At 38.4% G+C, this 25564-nt stretch overlaps 1 protein-coding gene across 3 annotated transcripts in view; it reads right to left on the bottom strand.

Moving 5' to 3' along the window:
- LOC129700879 (ERI1 exoribonuclease 3-like) overlaps positions 1 to 25564 on the bottom strand; it is a 288420-nt gene that overhangs the window by 223357 nt on the left and 39499 nt on the right. For all 3 annotated transcript variants that reach the window (XM_055641657.1, XM_055641658.1, XM_055641659.1), the window contains 2 exons: positions 19093 to 19152; positions 16075 to 16166 (listed from right to left, as the gene is read on the bottom strand). In XM_055641657.1, coding sequence (XP_055497632.1) covers positions 16075 to 16166; positions 19093 to 19152 — 152 coding nt within the window. The remainder of the gene's footprint in view (positions 1 to 16074; positions 16167 to 19092; positions 19153 to 25564) is intronic.

The raw sequence follows: 25564 nt of genomic DNA, 5'->3' as shown, positions 1-25564 counted from the left end.
CTTTACAATGAAGGTTATTAGCTCATAATCTCCTTACTTTTGACATTTGCCAATGAAACTATATTTAGATCAGGGTTTCTAAAGCCGTTTATTAAATGTGGTATATCTGTAATACTTGTGTTACCTCACCTCATTTGGTTATTCATGCTGCAACTGAATCTAAATTAAAACACTTCATTATATGACAAACTGTGTTTTACAAGAAGCTGTAACTGAATGGAAAACGACAGACAAAATTCAGTGTGCTGAAACATGAAAAACATGAATGATTGGCTAGCATTTTATGCTTGGACTCCAAATATTGTCTAGATAATGTGCTGGATGGGAAGTGATCTGGCCCATTTCAATTCTATGCTTGGATTGGGTATGGATTTATCTCGAGAGCAAACCATGAAGAGTGAATTCATTTAAAGGGGGGAAACCAGGCATTGTCTGTTACATAGACAAAATTGCCTTAAACAAAGCAACTGATAATATCCAAATTAAAGAAGTCTTTAACTGCTAATTAAATAAATGTATGCATCTTTTGTGAATATAAAGCATAAATTTCTTCCCTTTCAATTTGGTTTGCACTGAATTTGCTAATAGACTTTATTAATGCTACAAAGAAATTACTGAACTAGTAACTGGATTTTAACCAATCATAAAATCTATAAATTAGAAATTTGGCTTAACGGCGGTAAATTCTAGATTACCCGTTGGAGCTAATCACTCTACAAGTGAAAACAATTGGGAGTGAAAACAATTTGGTGTTATCACTGGATTGTTATGTGAAAATGCTGCAGCTGACACCATGGAAAGTAATAAACACACGTTATTTCCTCCCCCAAAATTATCAGAATTGAAAATTGCAATTTGTTTGGCATCCTAAAGCTTTTTGTAAAATGCGACGATGAGTGTCATCTCTGAGACTAACAAGATGAACAACAAAAGCATGGTGGGACGGAGTCCATTTGGTTTTCATTCCTGAAGTAGTCACATCGGATAAAATACTCAAAGGCAGAGGAAATGATACACAGGTTCATTAGCAGTCTTTGGGCAGCAAACCATGTATTTGCCACAGGTAAAGAACTGCATTGTGTACCTAATGCAAACCAAGGGCATGTAAAACCATGTAAAATACATATCAATTCACTAAGGTGTAAACATACCTTGTATAAACTGGTTTCCTGCAGCATGGAATTTCAATAATACTAAATACCGAGAGTAAATATCATAGAAGCTGATCCTCAAAATAAAGTCCCAGCATAATGAAAGCATCCAGTTCTTCTGGAATTAATCCTTTGTAAGTCACCTTATGTTTTTCAATAGCGCGCGCAGCAAGGCACTGGAGGGTAATGCGGTTAATGGGTTGAATCAAATTCTTAACCATCTTCTTTTCATCCAGCAAAACCCAAGCAGTTTTCTTGGGATTAAACTAACTTGAACACTTGAACATTTGATGTCACAATGATTTCTTTAGTACCATCTCCAGCAATAACAGGACTTCCTGAATGAGGTTTATGACCATAAACACAGAGGGTTATAACATCAACTGATAAGGTCACAAAATAGGCAACATTCAGCTTACTACCTGACTATGAACATCAACCACAGTACCTTCCCTCTCTACAGGACTGTCTCACTGTACCTCTTTACTCCCATTGTTTGAATAACCTGGGTTAATTTAGTAGCAAAAAGACAAATCTACCTTATCAATGACAAGCAATTCTCCATGTAACATCATTTGTCTCTAATTTGTTGTCTTGTCATCAAATAGAGTCAGTCATACAGCACGGAAACAGGCCCTTTGGCCCAAATTGACCACGCAGCCCAACATGCCCCATCTGCACTAGTCCCACCAGCCTGCGTTTGGCCTATATCCCTCTAAACAACCTATCCATATATCCCTCTAAACCTATCCTATCCTTGGGCAACAAGAACTCCAGAAGTGATGGAGGGAAAGGAGGAGAGAGAGAGGAAAGAAAAAGAGAAAGTAGGGTAAGAATAATGAGTGAAAGGATAAACGATAAAATTAAGGAGACAATAAACTTCAGATGCTTGAATCTTGGACTGGAGGAACTTAACAGGTAAGGCAGAATCTGCAGAGATAAATTGACAGATGTTTCAGGTTATAACCCATTTTCCAGACTGATGAAGTGCAGGGGAGGTAGCTAGTAGGAAGAGGGGAGGCGAACAAGTGGCGGTAAGAACTGGCAAGTAACGGGTGAATCTAGATTAGCAGGATGCATTGGAAGATAAGTCAAGCGGGGGAGAAAAGCATAGTGAGAGTAACTAAAGCTGATGACAATAAGAATTGAAGACCAAGGGGTGTGAGTAGTGAATACTGTGGCCAAATGGAATACTGTGGCCAGTTCTTGGTAGGTTATTGGTTGTAAGAAATGTCAAAATCTTAGATGCAAATGAGATTTACTATAATGGCCAGAAATGAAAGACTGCATTTACTTATAGACAAGAGAAGCTAAAGTTGTCCTTATGAGAGTTGTTTTTGTCTGAGTTAGAACAGATTAACGGTAGAATTTATAGTGGTGCTCAAAATCAAGGATAGATTTGACACAATAAAAAAGGACAAAACGTTTCCTGTGGCAACAGGATCGGTAACTACTGATTTAAACTAATTAACAAAACAGCTGAAAGTTAAGGGCCTGTCCCACTAACACGACTTTACAGCGACTGTCTTCGACCTTCAAGCTCGATGAAACCGTGAGCTAGATCGACCGTACACACACACACACACACACATCACAAAGGCGAAAGCCAGGGAAAGCAGGGGAGCGCTGTCTGAAATTCACACCCGCGTGAACAGGAAGGTAAAAGACGGCTGCCACAGTGTACGGTAAGTCCTTCAGTGAGTGCGGAGGGGGGAGAGAAGGGGGGGAAGGGGAGGAAGTGAGGGGGGGGGAAGTATGAGGGGGGGGAGAAGGGGGGGGGGGGTAGAGGGGGGGGAGGGGGGGGGGGGGGGGGGGGGGGGGGGGGGGGGGGGGGGGGGGGGGAGAGAAGGAGTGGAGCCACTTTTAAGAAGCCAGACAACCTTTAATAAAGTTTAGCAGGCATTTAACATTACTGGTCGGATTTCCTTGATCCTGAAAACTCCAATGAACAAATTAAATTGCCCGGTCAGCAAAGGAGATTGCCTACAGCTACCTCGACTGCCTAGCGACCCCACTCCACTGCACTACGAGTTCAAAAGAACCATGCCGATCAATTTGTACTCCCGGAAAAAATTTCAGCATGCTGAAAGATTTTCCTCAACCAAACTGAGGCCGCCGCGAGTATGCGGGAACTTCCCTCGAGCATGAAGGAGAGTTCCAGTGAGCTCCTAGGACCTCCTTGGACCACGTGTCGACCATGCTGCGAGTTTTAGTCGAGAGCAAACTCTTCTAAACTCGCAAATTAGGTCGCCGCAGTGGGAAAGCCCCTTAATGTGGAAAGAATAAATTCTCAAGAGTTATAACATAGAATGCACTACCTTAAAGGGAAATGGACAATGGCTATTTTAAGAGGAAACATATACCATGTAACTGGAAAAGAAAACGATAAAGATATACATTTTTCTTTTCCTGGCATCAGAACAATGGGCCGATTGGTCTCTTTCCACGTGGCACGATGGTATTAAAACACTACAATTTCCTCTGCTCATCATTATATGCTAATGTTATTCCTCAGGAATGAACAGGCAATTATGATAGGATAAGCTTGCAACAATTATTTCAACATTGTTAATTGACCAGTAAAATCACAATACATGAATCACAGAGCATCCTTCCAGTACCCTCCACTGGCAAAGCAAAAGGACAACACTGCCCTAGAACTTCATGCTACATGTGTGGAAAGTAACCAGTATTTACATGTCATATTAAATCATCTGAATGCTTCAGTTAAAATGCAATCTGGTAATCATTCTGAATGATTCATTATTTGATGCAAACATCTGTCAGCCCTCTATCTTTATTAAAACTCCCGTGGCCCTTTGTTATGCTACCAAATATATATTCTAATATAAAATTACTTTGTGTAATCATTACTCTTTATAACCATTTCTTGGCATCTATTCATTGCTGAAAATGGATTCTTTTTTCTATATCCACTGCAACATGTTCCTAAATTTTTGAAGCACATCCCTCCCTATTGGTAATTTCAATGTATTTAATAGTACAATATTTGATGCTTTAATTTTGCAGAGGCATTTTTCACCTCAGATCTAATTCCATTTTCTTGTTCAATCCTCATACTTCAATATTCCTTTATCTCTTTGAACTGCATACAACATCAAGGATGTAATAACAATAATTTTGTGATCTTAACAATTAGAGTTGTTGCTTCAAATGATTTGAATAATTAATGAATAATTCCTGAGCTTTGTATTTTCTCACTTTTTGTTGTTGATTCGCAGTAAGTTTATTGGATATGCAATGCAAACTTCTAGCATGATTATTGCAAAAATGCTCGGCAACTATTGCGTAAACCCTGAAGTTATGTTGGCTTTACAGTATAAATTACAATTAATAAACATACAACATATCCATTGGTTTGCTTGAAAGTTAAATGAATGCATTTGCAATGTTATTTTTGATTATAAGAAATGCTGGTTTTCCTCATGGTTAAGGGACAACGCTAATAATCAGTATCAAAAGTGTACCCAGATTCAACTTTACATGAAAAAAGTTGTGCTGTATACACGACATGTATAAACATTAAACTGCAGAAGATGAAGGTAGCTCTCTTTTCTGGAGAGGTATCTATCTTGGTGTTCAATACTTGCACCGTTTTACTTTCCCGAGCGAATGCTGTTGATTTCTCAAAAAGACAGGATAATCAATTATAAAAAACTACTATAAGCAATATACCAAACAGATGAAAATGAGGATAAATTTATAATGGACCATCACATTGTTCTAATCAGATACATTTTCATCAGATAATTTTTATTGATTGTTAAGCATCTGGCAGGAATAGTCATGTTGTATTGAGGCTTTTTTTGCAGACCCATCTATTCTCAGTCTGAGCGACATTCTTGACTTGTTTCTGAATGATTACCAATAAAAGTACACAGAATTAGTGCAGATTATCTTCTTTTTCTTTGGCAGTTCCTTGAGGTTGAAGATGACTTGCTTCCACTCCAGTTTTGTCATTGCACATCAGCCACTTCATGGTCTTAATAGACTTGAGATATTCATCCATTGGTAAGCAAATCCAAGCAAATTGGAAACCAAGTTCAACTGAATAGGGTTCACACAATACAAATCCCTTCCCTCCTTTTGTTTCCTCTCCATTTATATTTTCCGTCAGTGTCTCTCAATCCTGGTTTCCCCTTCATAGTTTAGTTTAGTTGATTATTATGTTACTTGAAATGAGAGTGAAATGCTTTTGTTTGCATGCTATCCAGTCAAAAATAACTATTCATTAATATAATCAAGTTGTCCACAGTGTAAAGATAAAGGATAAAGGGTACAACATTTAATGAAATGATATAACATTGAAGTCCGATAAAATCCAATTAAAAAAACACACATTTTGGATTTACCATGTAGAAATTAGAGCTGTGTTTATACATAGTCCCCACATTTCAGGGCACCATAATGGCTTTACAGGTGTTTGTAATTGCTCAGGTGTGTTTAATTGCCTTCTTCATGCAGGTATAAGAGAGCTCTCAGCACCTAGTCTTTCCTCCAGACTTTCCATCACCATTGCAAACTGTTATTGCTGTTTATCAATATGAGAACCAATGTTGTGTCAACGAAAGTCAAAGAAGTCATTATTGGTGCGAAACAAGAATAAAACTGTTAGAGACATCAGCCAAACCTTAGGGTTACCAAAATCAACTGTTTGGAACATCATTAAGAAGAGAGCACTGGTGAGCTTACTAATCGCATAGGGATTGGCAGGCCAAGGAAGACCTCCACAGCTGATGACAGAAGAATTCTCCCCATAATAAAGACAAATCCCCAAACACCTATCCGCCAGATCAGAAACACTCTTCAGGGGTCAGGCTTGGAATTGTCAATGACCACTGTCTGTGAACAGTAATACAGAGGCTACACTGCATGATGCAAACCACTGGTTAGCCTCCAAAATAGATGACCAGGTTACAGTTTGCCAAGAAGTACTTAAAAGAGCAACCACAGTTCTGGAAAAATGTCATGTGGACAGATGAGATGAAGATTAACTTATATCAGAATGATAGCAAGAGCAAAGTATGGAGGAGAGAAGGAACTGCCCAAGATCCAAAGCATACCATCTCATCTGTGAAACACGGTGGTGGGGGTGTTATGGCCTCAGCATGTTTGACTGCTGAAGGTACTGGCTCACTTATCTTCATTGATGATACAACAGCTGATGGTAGTAGCATTATGAACTCTGAAGTGTATAGACACATCCTATTTCTCAAGTTCAAAAATGCCTCAAAACTCATTGGCCGGCAGTTCATTCTACAGCAAGCCAATGATCCCAAACATACTGCTGAAGCAACAAAGGAGTTTTTCAAAGCTAAAAAATGGTCAATTCTTGAGTGGCCGAGTCAATCTGCCCGATCTGAACCCAACTGAGTAGGTATGTTACAAAACCTACCTGAATCGTGGCTGAGCATCTGCCCCACCCCTTGTGTGTGATTTTGGCGCTGTTTAGAGGGGGCGGGTTTAAAACGCGATTTTTACTAGGCTGTTGCAATCGAAAATATTCAGCCTAGTAAATCATTAACGGAAAATCGCTGAAAGACCCCGTCGCAAAAGGTATTATTAGTTTTTATGGCCTTGTAAAATAGTTAGAGTAATTTAAAAACCACTATCTCACTCCGCAACCTCTCGCAGCCCCAGGATTTTATAAAGCAAACAATTAAAGGTATGTACCTTATTTTTACATTAAATGGGGCATGTATATAACCCTGTAATTAAAGTTTTCTATAGCGAGTAGTTCATTTTGGGCTCTTTATATCCCTGAGTATTTTTCTGGGCATTTGAGGGCATAAATCTAGCACAATGTGAACGTTCTAAACCAGCGCGTTCCACATGAACCCACTAGAAAGCCGATTTAAATTGACTTTAATTTACAGCAATTGAACACTAAATTCCTTCCATTTGGCCTATAAATTGATGTAAATGAGATTTAAAAATCATGTTTTATTGTGAATTATTTGTGAATATTATTTGGACACTTGGGCTATTTAAAAATGTTAATCATTTATTAAGAAATGGATAGATGTTTAGATCTAGTAAATTGAAGTTTGAAATTAGCTACAATTGGGTAACTAACTAATTATCTGCTTTAATTTCAGGTCATCCAAGTTAAATTATTTTATATTTGTTTCAGAATGGTTCAATCTATGATAACTGAAAATTTCATTCAGTTCTCTTAATTTTTAAGAAGGTTCAGTGCTTTTGACTGTCCACGATCACAGCTTTTTTGTTATGTCCATAGAAAATCAATAGGGAATAAGATGCTAATTTCCGAGTATGAAAATGGCCATAACTTTTTTATTACTTGAGATATGAAAGTGAATTATGTGTCAAATTAAACTTATTGTTATGCTTTATCTGATGGGATAAATTGCAGACTTGATTTTTTAAATCTCAAAATTTTGTAACATTGCTAAACTGAGCATGCCTTTTATATGCTGAAGAGAAAACTGAAGGGGACTAGCCCCCAAAACAAGCATAAGCTAAAGATGACAGCAATACCGGCCTGGCAGAGCATCACCAGCAAAGACACCCAGCAACTGATGATATCCATGAATCACATACTTCAAGCAGTCATTGCATGCAAAGATATATGATATGCAACAAAAAACTAAACATGACTACTTTCATTTACATGACAATGCTGTCCCCCAAACATTATGGTGCCCTGAAATGGGGGGGGGGGGGGGGGGACAATGTATAAACACTGCTGTAATTTCTAGCTGGTGAAACCAAAATGTATAAAAATTGCCTTTATTAAAATCTGACAATGTGCACTTTAACCACATGTATTTTTTTCTGTCACAAATCTCAAGTTGTGGAGTACAGAGGCATGATGGTCTTTGTCCCAATCATTATGGAGGGCACTGTAAACTAAAAATATAAAATGATGGGTCTTTGTCCCAAACATTATGGAGGGCACTGAAATCTAAAGATGTAAAAGTGCCTGAATGATAAGTTTACTGAGGAATATATCATACCTGCAATTGCATACTTCGTTTTCATGTTTCAGTGTGCTTAACTACAAAGCACTGCATCATAGTGTTGCCCCTGCAGCTCTTTATTTAATGTTATGTACATATTGCAAATTTTGATAATTTTTGGAGACATTTTATGTGCCAGCCATTGGCAATAATGAAGGTGATTTTATGCTATTCGGTCATTGCTCCTGGGAACCAGACAAAGGCTGCCAAACACATTTTCATTAGAGCTATCAAGGCAAGGATAAGGGGGGGGGGGGGGAGTGCTGGGGGGGGGGGGGGGGGGGGGATGATATGGTGGTAAGTCTGTGTCTGAGACTGTATCACTTCATGTACTGGTATAAAATTAAAATGATTACCGTTGTTTCATGATTTAAATCCAAGTATAGAAATTATTGCTGACCTTGTTTTATTTTGTTTGAACTCTTATACTTTAGTTACAGCAATGATTTCCTCAGTTTGTATTAAATAATATTTGACTGACATAAATATGATAAAATGTGTTACATTTGTGTACTGATTTCTCTCAAATCAGGACAATAAATTTATATTGCCATGATACATTTCAATGCCATGAGATCACAATGCAGAAACACAAAGTTACAATTTTCTATTCTCATGCCAGTCAATAAGTAGATCAAAAATATTTTATTTGTTGATCTATTTACTGACCAGCATAAGAAAAATTAACAAAAATTTATGTACAAAAGCATTTCATTTGTTAGTAAATGCTCATATTATGTAATGTATTTTCAGCTATCAATTCAAATGCAGGAGCAGCACATCTAAATTTGATTTGTCTCACTTAATGTAAAGGAACTGCATCGATAAGAGGCTTGCAATTCATTGTTTACAAGACACATTTGATGATTTCGAAAGCTCAACATGCAAAGATATAAAATTAAAATGCTGCAGATGCTGTAAATCAGTAATATAGATATAAAATACTAGAAATGCTCAAGGAATTTTACAGAGAAAGCATCTGCAGATAAAAAAAAATTCAGGTTATTGCCCCTTTATTCCACTCAAGACATGTTTCACTCATCCGAATGGCTATTCTATACAATTTCACCCTAATCCCAAAACATTAAGTAATATTTGGAAACCTACCACATGTCTACCTTCAAAATGAGTTGACATTTTCAGTTATGAAGTTCAGATGGGTGGTAAACAGATAAATGGAGATTATCAAAGAGAACCTAATGTGTCCATGGATAATGTTGTAGAGTGGCAGCATATTGACAATGAATAATTAAATCCCGGTGGTGCCTCTCTGCCAAAAGCAACAAGATTTGGTGCTTTAGCTTGTACCAAGCTAATCATAGTAAATGGCAGTGAACATGCTACAACTGACCTCCTGTGCCTCAGACAAAGGAAAGCCAAGAGTAGGGTTCCCAAAATAAATAATAAATCATTGTATTTATCTTATCAAATGAGCAGCATTCCACGTGAGAAGTGAAACACATGTATCTAATTGATGAGGGGAGCAGGGCTCAGGGGGTGAAATGAGCAACTCGTGTTCCTTTGATGTTAACGTTCGCATGCTTCTTTTTTTCCACTACATTACATGTATGGCGAAAACTGAAAGTTGTTTTAATATACAAACACAAAAAATATGATTTTACAGCAAGTTAGGTCTCCAAGCCAGTTCAAATTCCATTCAATTGCCAACAATGTATGAGCGTTCATTGTGCAAATGTCCCATGTGAAGGTATTTTACCTTAAGAAACACTGAGCATCTCTCCCATTTTTAAGAAGTGTTAATCAGCCCATCTTGTTCCAAATAAGGAAAATGAGCCTTTGCCTGCAAAGATGCTAAATACTGCCACGGCAGAGGTCAATAGTCATAAAATAATGTTAATATTCATACCTTATCATCTTATGCCAGTCTGATTTACAATTGATGTTTGATGCAAAATGTGTACTTCAATGCACTTTTTAACTTTCATGAAAAAATAGCGTGAATGTAACAGCTGGAAATTGAAAGTACATTGAAATACACATTTATTATTTAACAAAATGGAAAATTATACCCTAAGCAACATTCTAGTGGAATGTTTACTATACCATCACCTGAATGTAATAATTCAAGGATGGTAAAATATTGTGTTGACTTTTTTTTCTGTTCATCTTTTGGTTCGTAGTAGATTTCCTAGCTGCTGGGAGGTCAAAGGCCAGAAGACCCTTAAAAAACTAAAGCAGAGAAAAATATCTGAAGAATATCACCAAAATGCAGCATATCCAACCACACTTTCCTGCACTGTAAACATTTCCAATTCATCTGTCTGTCACTTCCATCTAATGTTTGTGTATGCAATTGTTCCTTAAGGTCATTCTCTGGGTGATGACTGAGCACAGATTTTGTTATGAAGCACTTATACATTTCTAAACAGTAGAGCATTTTTTTGCCATTTCCATCTGCAGTGTAACAAGTGTGTGAGCAGCACATCAGTGCTAAATGTCAGTGCCCATGAAATGGAATTTTGGCATTAAGCACTCTGAAAATAGAAAATTTGACTCCATGACAGCTGTCATCCTGTGCTAATGAAATCTGGCATCAGGCTTTTTATTTTGAAAGAAGACATTGGTTTGAGCATTTAATGTCTTTTCTAAAGTCACTCTCTCAAAAGAATGTTACTCCGGTTGCTGAAGGTGAAAACTGGTTGGACTCCAGTGGTTATAACGTAGAAATCTCCAGCACAGTGGACAAGTGATTCCATTAAAACCCAAGTGTGTGACAGTTAACCAAATGACCCAGAGGTCACATCGACAACTTCCAGGCCTCAATAAATATTGTATGAGGCTGTCAGCAGCACTATCACCTCTGTGCTCCTGGACACAGTTAGACATATATGGTAACTTCCATTCACAGAAGTGAAATATATAGGAGATTATGTCTATGAAATGTAAAGAATGAAAACTTCTCACAATTATTTACAGAAACATCACATTTTTAACAAACAGGTTATTAAGATTTAAATTTAACAGGAGCAAACTGAAATTTTTTTCACTTAGTTTTCTTTGGATGCAAGAAAGGTATGTTTAACTCCGACAAAATGAAGTGCCACTACTAATAATGCTGGGTCAGGGAAGGAGTTGGCAGAGAAGAAAATAAGTTTTGATGCTAAATGGAACACAGCAGACTTCAAAACACACTTGGAAGATCCCCTGCCAACAACAGTATTTATCTCATCTGTGTCTGTAAGAGAAAAACAAACCTAATTACATTTTTACCTTTGAGGTTTTCAGCCCATTCTACTCATAACTGAAGACCTGATGTAGCCCAGGGAAATATTAGGAGGGTATTAATTTACAAATGATTGTCAGTCGACTGATATTCAAAGTTTTTTTTTAAGAAAAGTAACCTATGAAAGTGAATTACGAGTTTTAGCTGAAGTCTAATCCATGACAGAAAATCATTGATCCTCATATATTCATCCTCACATGCTTTAGTTCCCTATTGGTTTGAAATTGTCACATGCTGACAGTTCAGTCACCTTCTTGTGACTGAACACAAATGCTCCATCATCATTTCTCTTTCCCCCCTTTCCATTACGCAAGTAATGTCAATTTAGTTTGGGCCACAATTAAGCACTGAATTAAATAGTTTTTCCATCCCATTTCAGTTTCCTTTTAGTACAAATACCACATTATGTTTAAAAGTTTGGTATTCTCCGGTATCATGCAAATAAGATATTATTTCAAGAACCATAATCTACAAAGCTTTACTAAACAAACTTGATTTACACTATTGGTGGAACATTGTTTTGGGGATACCAATATCTACTGAATTAATTTTCACTATTGTCCTTGTGGGATTTGAATTTACATTTACAGGTTGTTAATCTAATAACGTAACAACATTAGGTAAGTAATCCTACTTGTTGATTTATGATGTGACATAACTGAACAGAAGCTTACCTGACCAGTCCCATGATCATGACTAAAAAGCAGGACGGATGTTGAGTATTCTGCTGTGATTAACATCTCCTGACCCCTTCAAGGCGTCTCCACCATTTACAACTCCAAATCTGGTGTACAATGAAATTCTGGTCACAACACTTGTGAAGCTCAACTCAATCTGGGACCAAGGTAGACACAAAATGCTGGAGTAAATCAGCGGGACAAGCAGTATCTCTGGAGAGAAGGAATGGATGATGTTTCGGGCCGAGACCCTTCTTCAGACACGAAACGTCACCCATTCCTTCTCTCCAGAGATGCTGCCTATCCCGCTGAGTTACTCCAGCATTTTGTGTCCACCTTTGATTTAAACCAGCATCTGCACTCTATCTAGAACTAAGCAGTTAACAATATCACCCTTAAGGCTTGGATAGAGTGAATATGGAGCGGATGTTTCCACTCGTGGGGAGTCTAGGGCCAGAGGTCATAGCCTCAGAAAAGGACGTTCCTTTATGGAAGAGAAAATTCTTTAGTCAGAAGATGGTGAATTTGTGGAATACTTTGCCACAGAAGTCTGTGGAGGCCAGGTCAATGGATATTCTTAAGGCAGAGATAGATAGATTCTTGATTAATATGGGTGTCTGGGGTTATGGGGAGAAGGCAGGAGAATGGGGTTAGAGGGAGAGATAAATCAGCTACGATTGAAGGGCGGAGTAGACTTGATGGGCCGATTGGCCTAATTCTTCTACACTTATGACATAAGTCATAAATGTAGAAGAATTAGGCCAATCAGTCCCTCGTGTTGTGACTCTTGGACTGAACTAAACTTTTGCAATCACTATGGCTGCTTAATGCACTGACTATCATAAGAATGCACAATCGTAATTCACAAAATATTTTCCAATAATGCCTTCAATGCCTCTAACCAATACCTCCAAGAAGACTGGAGCATCAACATCAATTCCAACTTTTCTTTTATGTCACTCATTCTTTCAAATTCATAATCATTTTTTCAAATTCTGAGAATAAACTTACTGGTTTACTAGTACCATTACAAGTACTACAATGGTTTGCAAATAAGGTTAATCAACAACTTCCCACGAACAGTCTTGAAAACAATTTTTAAGAGATTAAAAAAAAAGTAAGAACAAAACTCTTCCACTGGGTAAACAGAGTAAAATCTCAAACTCCAGCACATTATCAAAGAAATGATATTCAAACAACTACTAACATTTAAAAAATCCAAGTTGGCCTTTCTTTTCATCCTATATGCAGACATGATCAAGCTTATGTCATAGGTAAACTGCATCATCTCGTGTTAATGCCTCCCCTTACGATAAAAAAAATTGCATTGGAGATTGACCTCGTCTTACCATTATCTACCGAATTTCATACTTCAATTAGCTGAAAGATTTACCTCTAGAGCCAGTTTGCAATTAGATGTTTTTGATTTCAATGTGATTCATATAGGCACCAGATAATGCATAGGTACTTAAAATAAAACAGAGAAAAGAGAAAAGAGCAAAATTGGTATTAAAGCATAAATCTCCTGACATGGCTCTACAAAAAACACATCATTTGATGTGGCTCTGAGTAGAATAAATCAGGAATGAGATTTATCTTAATCTCTGCTGAAATTATCAGTCTGGGTTCTATGGCAGGATATTGCAATTGGCCTAATATCCTGGACACGTGTCCTAATGTGTGTGAGCACTGTGGTAAGGAAGATGGAACATACGGAGGAGACAAAGCACCTCAGGTTCTGTCTGTCTATGCTGATCTTTTTTAGAAATTGTGACTATTGTCAATATCTTTGAGACTAAAGTAAATAACAACTGCAAGATTATACCAAGATAAAGGGATGGTTAAAAAATCAAAGGAAAAAAAAATGCAATTCTCAAAATAAATCTCTAACAATTCACTTTCTCAATTTATGAGTCCTCTGTGTAAGAAGTTGATTGATATTTAATAACAATTATGACAGTTAAAAGGGTACAGTAGCCATCATCATCCACAATAGACAACAAAATAAAGAGTACATATACAGTTAATTAAAGGGCAAATTTATCTGGTCTGTGTATTCTATCATCAGTGATGTAGAATGATGACATTCTCTATTTATGAAGTCAACAGTGGAGCAGTGAAAAGCAGCCAGCCATCTGAGAAGAGTTGTAATTCATGGGCTTCGCATCTTCTCCAAAGTTAATGGCCTATTTGAACATTAATATTGGCATATGCAATTCATAATCAGCAAATTTTGGACTATAATGTTATTATTGGCTATTTATGTTATTTGAATATCTGACAATAACAGGCTTCATTACAAAGCTTGTATGCTGTCCTGAATTTATAACATAAATGCATGTAATTATCTAATTTATTAGTAATCAGGTCCTTTTTATCTAAAAAAAAATGTGTGGTTTTGTATGATATGAATCTTCAACCAAGAGTAATGAAACAGTAACTGAATTCAGATTTGCAGTATTTTAAGTCTAGTAATATCACATATGAGGGGGGGGGGCAGAGGGGGGGGGGGGCAGAGAGAGGGGGGGGCAGAGAGGGAGGGGGGGCAGAGGGGGGGGCAGAGGGGGGGGCAGAGGGGGGGGGGGGGGCAGAGCGAGGGGGCAGGGAGAGGGGGGGGGAAGGGGGGGGGAGCAGGGAGGGGGAGCAGAGGAGGGGGAGCAGGGGGGAGCAGAGAGAGGGGGGGGCAGAGAGAGGGGGGGCAGAGAGGGGGGACAGAGAGAGGGGGACAAAGAGGGGGGACAGAGAGAGGGGGACAGAGAGGGGGGACAGAGAGAGGGGAGAGAGAGGGGGACAGAGAGAGGGGGACAGAGAGAGGGGGACAGAGAGAGGGGGGACAGAGAGAGGGGCAGAGAGGGAGGGCAGAGAGAGGGGGACAGAGAGAGGGAGGGAGAGAGAGGGAGGGGAAAAAGAGGGAGAGTGAGGGAGACAGAGAGAGAGAGGGAGGGGAGGAGAGAGAGAGGACAGAGAGAGGGAGGACAGAGAGAGGGAGGGCAGAGAGAGAGAGAGGACCTGACCCGAGGACCCGATCCAAGGACCCGACAGCTCAGTCCTGTCACCTCAACGAGGGCAGAGAGGGGGGAACGTGGACTCAGCGAGTGAGGCAGCCCCCTACTTGCTCGTTCTTTCTGCATCTTTTGGAACGGGGGGCGGGCAGAGTCTTGAATAACGGTGGGGGAGGAGGGAGAGGTGGGGGGGGGGGGGGGGGGGGTGACGTCACTCGCAGCGTGAGGAAGAAGGGCACGCAGTCCCATTGTGACGTCATCAGCGAAGGACAGTAATTTTTTTATTCAAAGTTTGACAGATTTGTGAACATTTTCAGTAATAACGAGAAATAAAGCATGAAATTTTCAGATGAGGCGATTTCGGACTCCACGGGAAAAATCTCTACCGGAATATGTAAATATTTTACGGTTAGCGTCGTTTTTTCGTGAAGATGTGATCATATACAAAAAAAACACACACACACACACACATCCACACACAAGATCAGACTTTTAAGTATATAGATGTACCATTAATTTTTTTTTTTTTAATGCTTTCTTAATAATGGTTACAGATTAATTTTAACATGCGACATGTAGCTATGTTAAACACTAGGTCCATTCAAATGTTAATCTATTGGGAAAGGAAATTGATCCAAGTGTAAAAGGTAATGTTGATTTGTTTGTAGTGCGGCAAGAGCTTTTTTTTGGCTTTTAACTCTGGGTACAAAGTATGAAACACAAACATGCTGCATTGCAGTGCTGATACATTTAACCTCTGCATAGATAGCATTCAATACTTCTATAAATGTGAATTGGTGCTTCCTACACCAAAAGTCAAGAAATCTGTCACATTATAAAAAGCTAGAAAACTGCATACATATATTACAAAACAGGATTGAGCCCGTTCTTGACTCTGACTCTATGACTAGAGTACCTATTCTGGTAAAGGTGGTAATAAAGAAAGAGATCAACAATCCCCTTCACAATCCTGTATAATAAATTCAAATTCCTTACATTGTTTTTAAATCCCAATCTCCACACGTTACAAATATGGAATTGACTTTGGGATCCAATAAACCATTGTCTCTCATCCAGTCATCAACCATCTGTTAAAAAACACAAGAAGCAAAACAAACATGAATAAAGAAAACAAAACTAAGTGTAGGTCCTGGGTATAAAAACAGTTGGTTTAATCAGTACTTTGAGGTAATTATTTAGCTTTTGTTCTATCAAAAACTTGTCCGTACCACATATAAACTATATAATATTTAATTAACATTAAGTATTTCTGTTCTTCTAACAAGAGCCTAATGAAACGAAGGAAGCGTAAACAGATTATTGTTTGGTGGGTAACATCTTGAATAAAGGAGAACACAAAGATATAAAGAAGAAATGTTTAAGTTAAGTGATTCCAGTCCAAAGAAGAATCTCCAATCAAAACATTGACTGTCTATTTCCCACCACAGATGCTGCTTGACCAGCTGAATCCTCCAGCAGTTCATTTTTTGCACCTGATTCCAACATCTACAGCCTTTTCCGTCTCCAGTGGTGCCTGTAAGGCTGAAGTCCTAACCATCAATAACAAAATAAACAAAGCAGGGGACAAAAAAAATGGTGAAAGACAACATTTTGAAAGACAATAATAGGTTGTAGAAGTTCAAATATACAAAATGCTGTTGGGTAATCAGTGAAAGTCAGCTAGTACAAGATTGGTTTTGCACTGTACAAGATCCAGATCTGAAGGGTCACGATAAGGCCGGCCATGTTAGCTTCAGGACCGTCTGCTCGTGAGGTAACAAAGGAATCGATGAATTTACAGCATTTGACGGCATTAGTATGCCATGAAAGTAGTAGTTTGATCAATAAGAGCATGTGGAATCAAAATTTAATCTTGGAATCAAAGAGCAAATCATAGTTGTAACATGGGCCACTGGATTTGGACATATTTTATAATATATTTTAATATATTTTAATATATTTTAATAGAAATCAGTGTCCTTTCATTTTCTCAGTAATTAGCCACAAATAGTTGTAGAAACAAATGGTACAGGAGTAAGGCTGGCTGTCAGCAGCTTGAATACTTTTCACTTTAGATCATTTATTGTGACATAGGAGGCGGCTATTTGGCCCATCGAGTCTATATTCATTTTCAGAGCATTCCCATCACTCTTGTTCCTCCATATTTCCCGGCAACCTATTTTGTCCAGCATGCTCATCAACTCCCCTCTAATTCTCCTGCCTTCCTTCCATAGAAGTGGTAATATTTCCAAACGCTAATTAACCTACCAATAACATCTTTAGGGGAAAACAGTGGATAGAGAGAGATAATGTAAACTCCACACAGACGCCACTCAAGGTTAGGATCAAATCCACAAGAGTTGCATGACATGTGTACATTATCTCTTTAATTTGCCACCACGGGGCAGCATAGAATAGCTGGGTATGTTTTTTTTAAAGATGTGTGATCATATTTTTGAAAACAAGTGGGAGGGTAAATGGAGAAGGAGAAAGCACGAAGATGGGAATTTGAATGGTCAATACCTATTTGGGAAAGGAGTCAAGGGAGTGGACATTAGGTAAAATAGCATAAAAGTCATGGAAAAATCCAGATTCAGGATGAGGCAGTTGTTGGGAAGCAGCAGCCGATCAGATAGTGAAAATCCTCATTCTTTATTGGTATTAAAGGTAGAGGGTGCAAGGGAGAAAGAGAGTAAAGAAAATGATTGGTAATGGGGAAAACCCCAACAATTGCCATCACATTTCAGAGTATTGATACTTAAGAACAGTCCCATCTATTATATAAGAGAGTCTAAACTTCCTGTAAAGGTAGACCATTTAAAATTTGCATAAAATTATAATATTGTAAATTATAAATTATAATATCATTTTTTGCTACAATTTGTGGTACAATTTTGCACATGGCATATATTGTAAAAGGTATAAGTTTTCCTGTTCCAATACCTACAAATATTAGATGGATTTATGATCATAGATTTATGATTTATGGATTTAGGATGTTGTGCAGCACCCTATTGGATTATTATTTAGAACGTGGCTTTCCATTAGTTTATTTATTCTTTAGTTTACAAAGAGATGATTAAATATGGACAAAGTGAAATGTGTGGCACAAATTTGTAATAATCGTGAAACTCTCAGTATTTGCCTCCATTACACTCTGAACCGAACACGATTTCTGGAGAACACACCTCTGGTCAAGCACAACTTGTTGATAGGTTATACCGAACTGGAGCCTTCGCCAGCTTAATCTTTAGAAATCAATTAAATGACAAAATAACTTTTTATAAACTATCCCTGCTGTAAAATAAAATGCTTGAAAATGGTATGCCTTGTTCCATGAATTCATAATTACCACGAAACAACCTACTTGCAGATTTAAAAAAAACACTTGACTTGTGTAGATTATTTCCACCCCGGATAATTTGAAATTATTTTAATCTTTGTGATAGCCTCCATCGTCTACTTTTGCAAACACTTCAGTCTGTAATGCAAAATTCTTCCTTTCTACTTTCTGATTTGGTGTAAGGATTCTTCATCGTGACTGGCTCAGGTTAATGACATCATTGTTGCTGGATGCCATAGATTTTCTGGAACTGGCAGCTGACAACAATTGACTTCAGGAAAGGGGAAGCTCATGCCAGAGATCAGCAGATCTTTATGGGCAGCTTTCCTTGAGGTCAGTAGCAAATGTTGTTACTTGGCCATTGAGTGCAAAATACAGGCCAAAAAAAAATCAATACTTGACATGATTTACAATTTTACCAAGACACAAGGGCTAGTCTGCATATTCTAATCTACATTAATATCAGTGAAATACTGAACCTTGTCTTTTCTAATGAGGATGCCAAATCAATTGGTAACCATATGGAAATGAATAAGGTCTCCTGAAAAGTCAGGTAGTTCAATAGTGTCCAACACATTAATATTGTTAAGAAACTTGCTCTGATAAACCAAAATTATAGTTAAATTATTCATGTCACAACAAGGTCTGACACTACATGTAATTTTATTCACCTGAAGGACTTCCGGCAATGTCGGTTTCCCATCTACCATGGACTGCTCAATGCCTGTGAGCTATTGATGAAAATAAGAAAACCAATTACAAACTGGTAAAGTTGCAATTTTATAGCATTAGATGAACATTATTAATGTTATTACATAGGTGACAGTTTTGGCAAAATATAATGCAAACATTTGATTAATAAATCTTTCCTGAAACATCAAAGTACACTTTAATCAAAATTGATCTTCTTTGTAGCTGATCCCTCAGGACTGAAGAGAATTGAGTTGAAGCAAATGATAAAAAATCTGAGGTGACTGATGAGACCAATATGGGAACCACTGATTTTGCCAAAGGTGGGAGTGGGGGTGCTTGGTCAATACGAAGTTGGGGAGATGTTCCTTCCATCATTTGTGCTCAGCATGTGCTTCCCATGCACAGGCTTGAAATTCTTCATGCCAACCTGAATGTTTCTTCTCCTGTCTGAATGCTCAAGAGCCAGGGATTCCTAGCAGTCAATTGGAATATTGCATAAAGGTGCTTTGAAAATATCTTTGAATCTTTTCTTCTATCCACCTTTTAGTTTAGCTTAGTTTAGAGATATAGCATGGAAATAGGCCTTTCCGCCCACCAAGTCCACACTGACCAGTGATCACCTGTGCGCTAGTTCTATCACACTAGCGACAATTTTTTTTTAAAACAGAAGCCGATTAATCTACAAACCTGCATTGTTTTGAAATATGGGAGGAAACCGGAGTACCTGGAGGAAACCCACGTGGTCATAGGGAGAACGTACAAACTTCGTACAGATAGCACTTGTAGTCACAATTGAACCTGGATCTCCGCCGTTGTAAGGCAGCACCTCTTCTGCTGTGCCGCCCCTAACCACTTGCCGTGATACGGCTTGGAATAACATGCCTTTTTCAGAACCAAATGTACCGCAAATTCCATCAAGGGATCAGACTATTGAACAATAAGCTCACAAGATCCCCAAACCTTTTTTTTTTTTTTAACTGTGAAATCAAAATAGTACCACCTATGGATTGAGGACAATTTATTGCCAAATGCTGTGAAATGAACAATCAAGCAATTTCCAAGGCAATATTTCTTGCTGGCTCTCCACCACAAATTAGAGCTAAATGTTATTGAGTCCTTTCAGTTATAGAAGTGATATCAATTACCCAGGAAATATGAAACCAAAACATTCTAGAAACAGATTCTGGTTGGGTGGTGGGGGGAGGAATACATGGGGGTTTATTTGCAATGGATGGAGATGGGGTAGGAAAGAACATTATTTGATAAATAACATCTCTATAAATAGTCCATGTCCATGTCCAATTCAAAAAATAATTTCCCCTTTACCATGTAAGCTCGTCTGGGTAATAATGAACACAGATCTAGAATTTAACATGCCATAAAAGAGAGATCTGTGATAATGTGGTGAATCAATGACCTCTTCAAATTAATTTTTACTCATATTCCTTCATGAGTTTTTGAACCAATGCTTGGGTAGGGAGAGGTTTGTGTATGTGTAGGGTCCAGTTAGTTCTGAGGAGGGATGTCATTTAGATGACTTAACATTGTTGCCTTGCGATGAGAGAGGATTGGAGGGTGTGAAGAAAGTGATTAGGCCCTTAAACAGAGAGCCTTTGGGGTCTGCACAGTGTCATTGCAATTGGTGGGACAGTTGCATCACTAGTTGGTGACAGAAAGTAGGTAGTGGGGCTCAACTTAGTGGAGTTTCAACTGTGTGTTTTATTAAAATGTTACCATACCAGGGGTGCCCTATAATGCAGAAATACAGAGTCTCAAATACAGTTGAAACTTAGCAATCTTTGGAATGCCCAACAACTGGCAGTCTCCAAAAATCAATTTAGCAAAAAGGGCAGTTCAAGCTGGGAAGCACCCAATCAAATTAGTGCACCAACATGAAATTACACTTTTCACTGACCCCACCACTCGCCACATCTTCTATTCTCCCCCCCCATCTGCTTTCCACAAAGATCGCTCCCTCCGTAACTCCCTGGTCAATTCTTCCCTTCCCTCCCCCTCCCCGGGCACTTTCCCTTGCAACCGCAAGAAATGCTACACTTGTCGCTTTACCTCCCCCCTCGACTCCATTCAAGGACCCAAGCAGTTGTTCCAGGTGCAACAGAGGTTCACCTGCATCTCCTCCAACCTCATCTATTGCATCCGCTGCTCTAGATGTCAGCTGATCTACATCGGTGAGACCAAGCGCAGGCTTGGCGATCGTTTCGCCGAACACTTCCGCTCGGTCCGCATTAACCAACCTGATCTCCCGGTGGCTCAGCACTTCAACTCCCCTCCCATTCCGAATCCGACATTTCTGTCCTGGGCCTCCTCCATGGCCAGAGTGAGCACCACCGGAAATTGGAGGAGCAGCAACTCATATTCTGCTTGGGCAGTTTGCACCCTAGCGGCATAAACATTGACTTCTCCAATTTCCGGTAGCCCTTGCTGTCTCCTCCCCTTCTCGGCTCTCCCTCAGCCCTCGGGCTCCTCCTCTTCCTTTCTCCTTTCTTCTTCTCCCCCCCCACCCTACATCAGTCTGAAGAAGGGTTTTGGCCCAAAACATTGCCTATTTCCTTCGCTCCATAGATGCTGCTGCACCCGCTGAGTTTCTCCAGCACTTTTGTCTACTGTCATTTCATTTGTTCTGTATGTCCTCTTGCTGTATGTAACTATTCACCACATTGCCAAAGTGACAACAACTCTTCAAAAATAGTAATTTGTGAAGTTTCTTTGAGACTTTCTTGGGATAATAAGGTGAAATATTAATTCAAGACTTTTGTTTCTTGCTTGATGTAATTGAATTCAGCAGTAAAGATAAACCATTTTCAATTATTAAAAAAATAAACCTGATAATCATAAAATGAACAAAACTTGCCAAGTGGATAAATGGGTCTAAAGTTTGTCCATTTACAATCTTTGTTTATTTCATACTGTTGTGAGCAGGTTTAGTTTCCCCAGCCAATAATTGGTTCGTAGAGTGCAACCAACTGACTTTATTTTTCAACGCATGCTCAAATAATTAATTGTTCTGTAACATCACAAGGCAGGAGAAATGATAGATATGTGTTTAGGAAGTAGGGATTGAAAGATTATGACATTGCAATAGTTTTTGATCGAGTTCTAAAATAAGATTGCTCACAAACAAGATATTCTAAATAAGCACAGAGAGAAATTACTTATTCACCCAGAAACATTCCTACACTATCTTTAATTTGTTGAAAAAGCATACATTTATCTTTGGGAATAAGAAATAAAGCACAATGTTGAAATTATAAAAATGCTTAATTTCAGAATGGCACATTTGTTCATGTTTTGGGTAGATCTTTTAAAAATATATATATATTAAAGAAGAAATACAAGATATTTACGGTATTAGACAAGATTTTATAATTGAAAAAGAGAATAAAACTAGAAAAATGAGACTGAGACTACCTTGTCTCAACCTATAAGCTTAACAATGATATTGTGATTTGATTGATGGGTGCTGAGATACATTCAGTGTTGTGAACGATCTGAATGGGGTGGAAGGTCAGTCAGGCAGTAAAGTGGACTTCTATCAAAGCGTGGAGGTTCCTCAATGTGAAGTGTAAATGCTGTTAAATTCTGCTAGATTTTCCTCCCCCCAGAACAGTGCAGAAATTCATCACTTTGAAGCCAATTAGAAATGTTGTGACAAGATTTTGTGATGGTCTGATAACCTTAGAATAAAAAGTAATAGCATTTATTGGGAATTATAATTTTGCAGAATGCAATCAATTCTACCTTTTTTTTATATAAATGTAATCTCTTTCTTAATAAAGATTTAGTCATACTATTTTTTAGCAGACCAAGAATTCATGGTTATCAGAATAGTGAAAATATATTTATATATCAGGTCTGATTCCTGCGTCATGTGTTAAGATATTTTATATTAAGTAACTCATCCACAAAACTATTATCTAGTCGTCAATCTCAAAACAAATTTTCCAATTGCCAACACGACAATCTTGCCACAAACAGACATGCTTATAGGTAGAAAATCCTGGAGAGTACTGCAGCAAAGGCTGGAGTGTTCACTACTGGACTTGCAACCTTGCTTGAACTTTTTTTTTTCTTTGATTCACATCTCCTCGGAACCTCTTCTTATGTGATCATAACAGCTTATCTTTACTAGCAATTTTAGTGCAGAAAAGCATCCCATGGAACTTCATAGAAGTGCAGTTGGACAAAAGGGACTTTAATGGTACATATGAGGCTTGTAAAAAGGAAAAGATTAAAGTGGTGAAGTTTCGTGTCAGAATTCTAAAGCACAGTTGAAAATGGTTCAGTAGGTTTATAGATGGGCCCATGTGAGCAACATTGAAGGGTATGGAAGGAACCACAACAGAACAGTTTGTTAGGGATTTATTTAATTGGCATACTCAGAAAGTAAATTAAAAACAGAGATGAGAAGTATGAATCAAGGATAAGATTAATAGTTCAGCAGGTAAATGAGAACACAAACTTGAGGTTACAATCAGATCAACCATGAGCTGAATAAAAATGCATGCTTTTGAGGGCCAAATGGCTTACTCCTGCTGTTCAATCATGTAATCATTTATTTGATTTATACTTTAATAAAATATTGTTAGCCTTACCGTTATTTCTATAGCAGAAATTACTTCATTGCAAACACTTACGTAAGAGAGAAAGTCAGCATAGAAGTTTACAAAATAGATGAAAGGCACTGAAAGACACGTTCCACTCCTATTACTACATAGAAATGAAAGGTATACCTGCTTCTTGTAATGTGCCTTACATCAATAAGCTACCCACTGGAGTGGAGCTAATCTGCAGGACAAATGGGAAGCTGTTTAACCTATGTCTCCTCTACTCCAGAAGCAAGGACAACCCAACTTCTATCATTAAACTTGCAGAGAGCAGATAACACATGGGAATCCATTGATTTCAAAGACGGAGCTCCATGTCATCATGTGTTTACTGAAGCACATGATAGAATGGACTTCCTATTTAACATCAATAAAACAAAGATCCTCAACCGAAGCCCGACACAAAATGCTGGAGTAACTCAGCAGCATCTCTTGAGAAAAGGAATAGGTGATGTTGCGGATCGCGACCCTTCTTTAGACTGAGAGTCAGAGGAAAGCAGAATGAGAGATATAGACGGCACTTAGGACAAAATAATGGAAGGTATGCACGAAGCAACAATAATCGAGGAAATGTGGATCCCACAATGGTCCATTGTTGGCTGTGGAATAAGTGATAATGAGTTCATACAGACCGTGAAACTCAATGGGACATCAGTAAGACTAGTATGATGATTAGGGTGGCGGAGGGATGGAGAGAGTAGGGATACAAGGTTTATTTAAAGTTAGAGAAATCAATATTTATGAATACCAATCCCTCCCACTGTCCAATACCAGCCTCTGACAATAAAAACACATCATGTGCCCTTGGAAAAATTGGATAGCTTCCTATATCTTAGGAGCCATTTCTCAGAAAGGGGCAGCTTATGAAGTTATTACCAGAATATCAAAAGAATAATATCACAAAAAATAATTGCTTTATTAAAACTCAATCAAAATTAATATTTAATTGACTAATATTTATAATTCTATATTTCTGAAGTGTAATCATCTATACAAAGATAATGGGTCCCATCATCAAAGGAGTGACGCATAGAAAAATAATGCAATACACTCAGTGGAAATTTTTGTCATGCTATTTTTCACACTCACATTTTAGCATAATATCTGAACCAGTATCAATTAATTTAAAACACGGGAAATTATCTAAATCCCAGTTATGCTTGTATGTTTAGCAGTTTCATAATGTAAATAATTCAAATTTCAAATTAAGCAGCATCCATAGGTCATTTTCCCGACGTAAAATTGCAAGAATGCAACAAAAGACATTTGGACAGGTGGGCAGGAGAAGGGGGGGGGGGGGAAGAAGTCAGTCTCAGTCTCAGTCCACCCCACGACAGAAGGGGGAGGAGTTGTACAGTGTGATAGCCACACGGAAGAAGGATCTCTTGTGGCGTATGTCCTGCATCTTGGTGGAACCAGTCTGTTGCTGAAGGTACTCCTCAGGTTGACCAGTGTGTCATGGAGGGGGTGAGCTGTAATGTCCAGGATGCTCCGCAGTTTGAGGAGCATCCTCCCCTCCAAGACCACCTCCCATGAATCCAACTCCGCCCCCAGGACGGAGGCAGCCTTCCTGATGAGTTTATTAACGCATTGTCCGCGGCCTTCCCCCAATCTTTGCACATCCTTAATCCTTTCCACTCATCACTTTAATTTCATGTTTCATATATTTTCTGTTTTTGTGTTTTTACATCTGTTGGCAGATCAATTTCCCTCCTGGGATCAACATTCTATCGTATCATAGAAACATAGAAAATAGATTCATGAGTAGGCCATTCGGCCCCTCAAGTCAGCACCGCCATTCAATACGATCATGGATGATCATCCA

This window comes from Leucoraja erinacea, chromosome 10 (assembly GCF_028641065.1).
Source record: "Leucoraja erinacea ecotype New England chromosome 10, Leri_hhj_1, whole genome shotgun sequence".
Taxonomy (NCBI): Eukaryota; Metazoa; Chordata; class Chondrichthyes; order Rajiformes; family Rajidae; genus Leucoraja; species Leucoraja erinaceus.
Note: the sequence above shows the minus strand (reverse complement) of the source record. Positions and strands in the feature narration are given on the sequence as shown.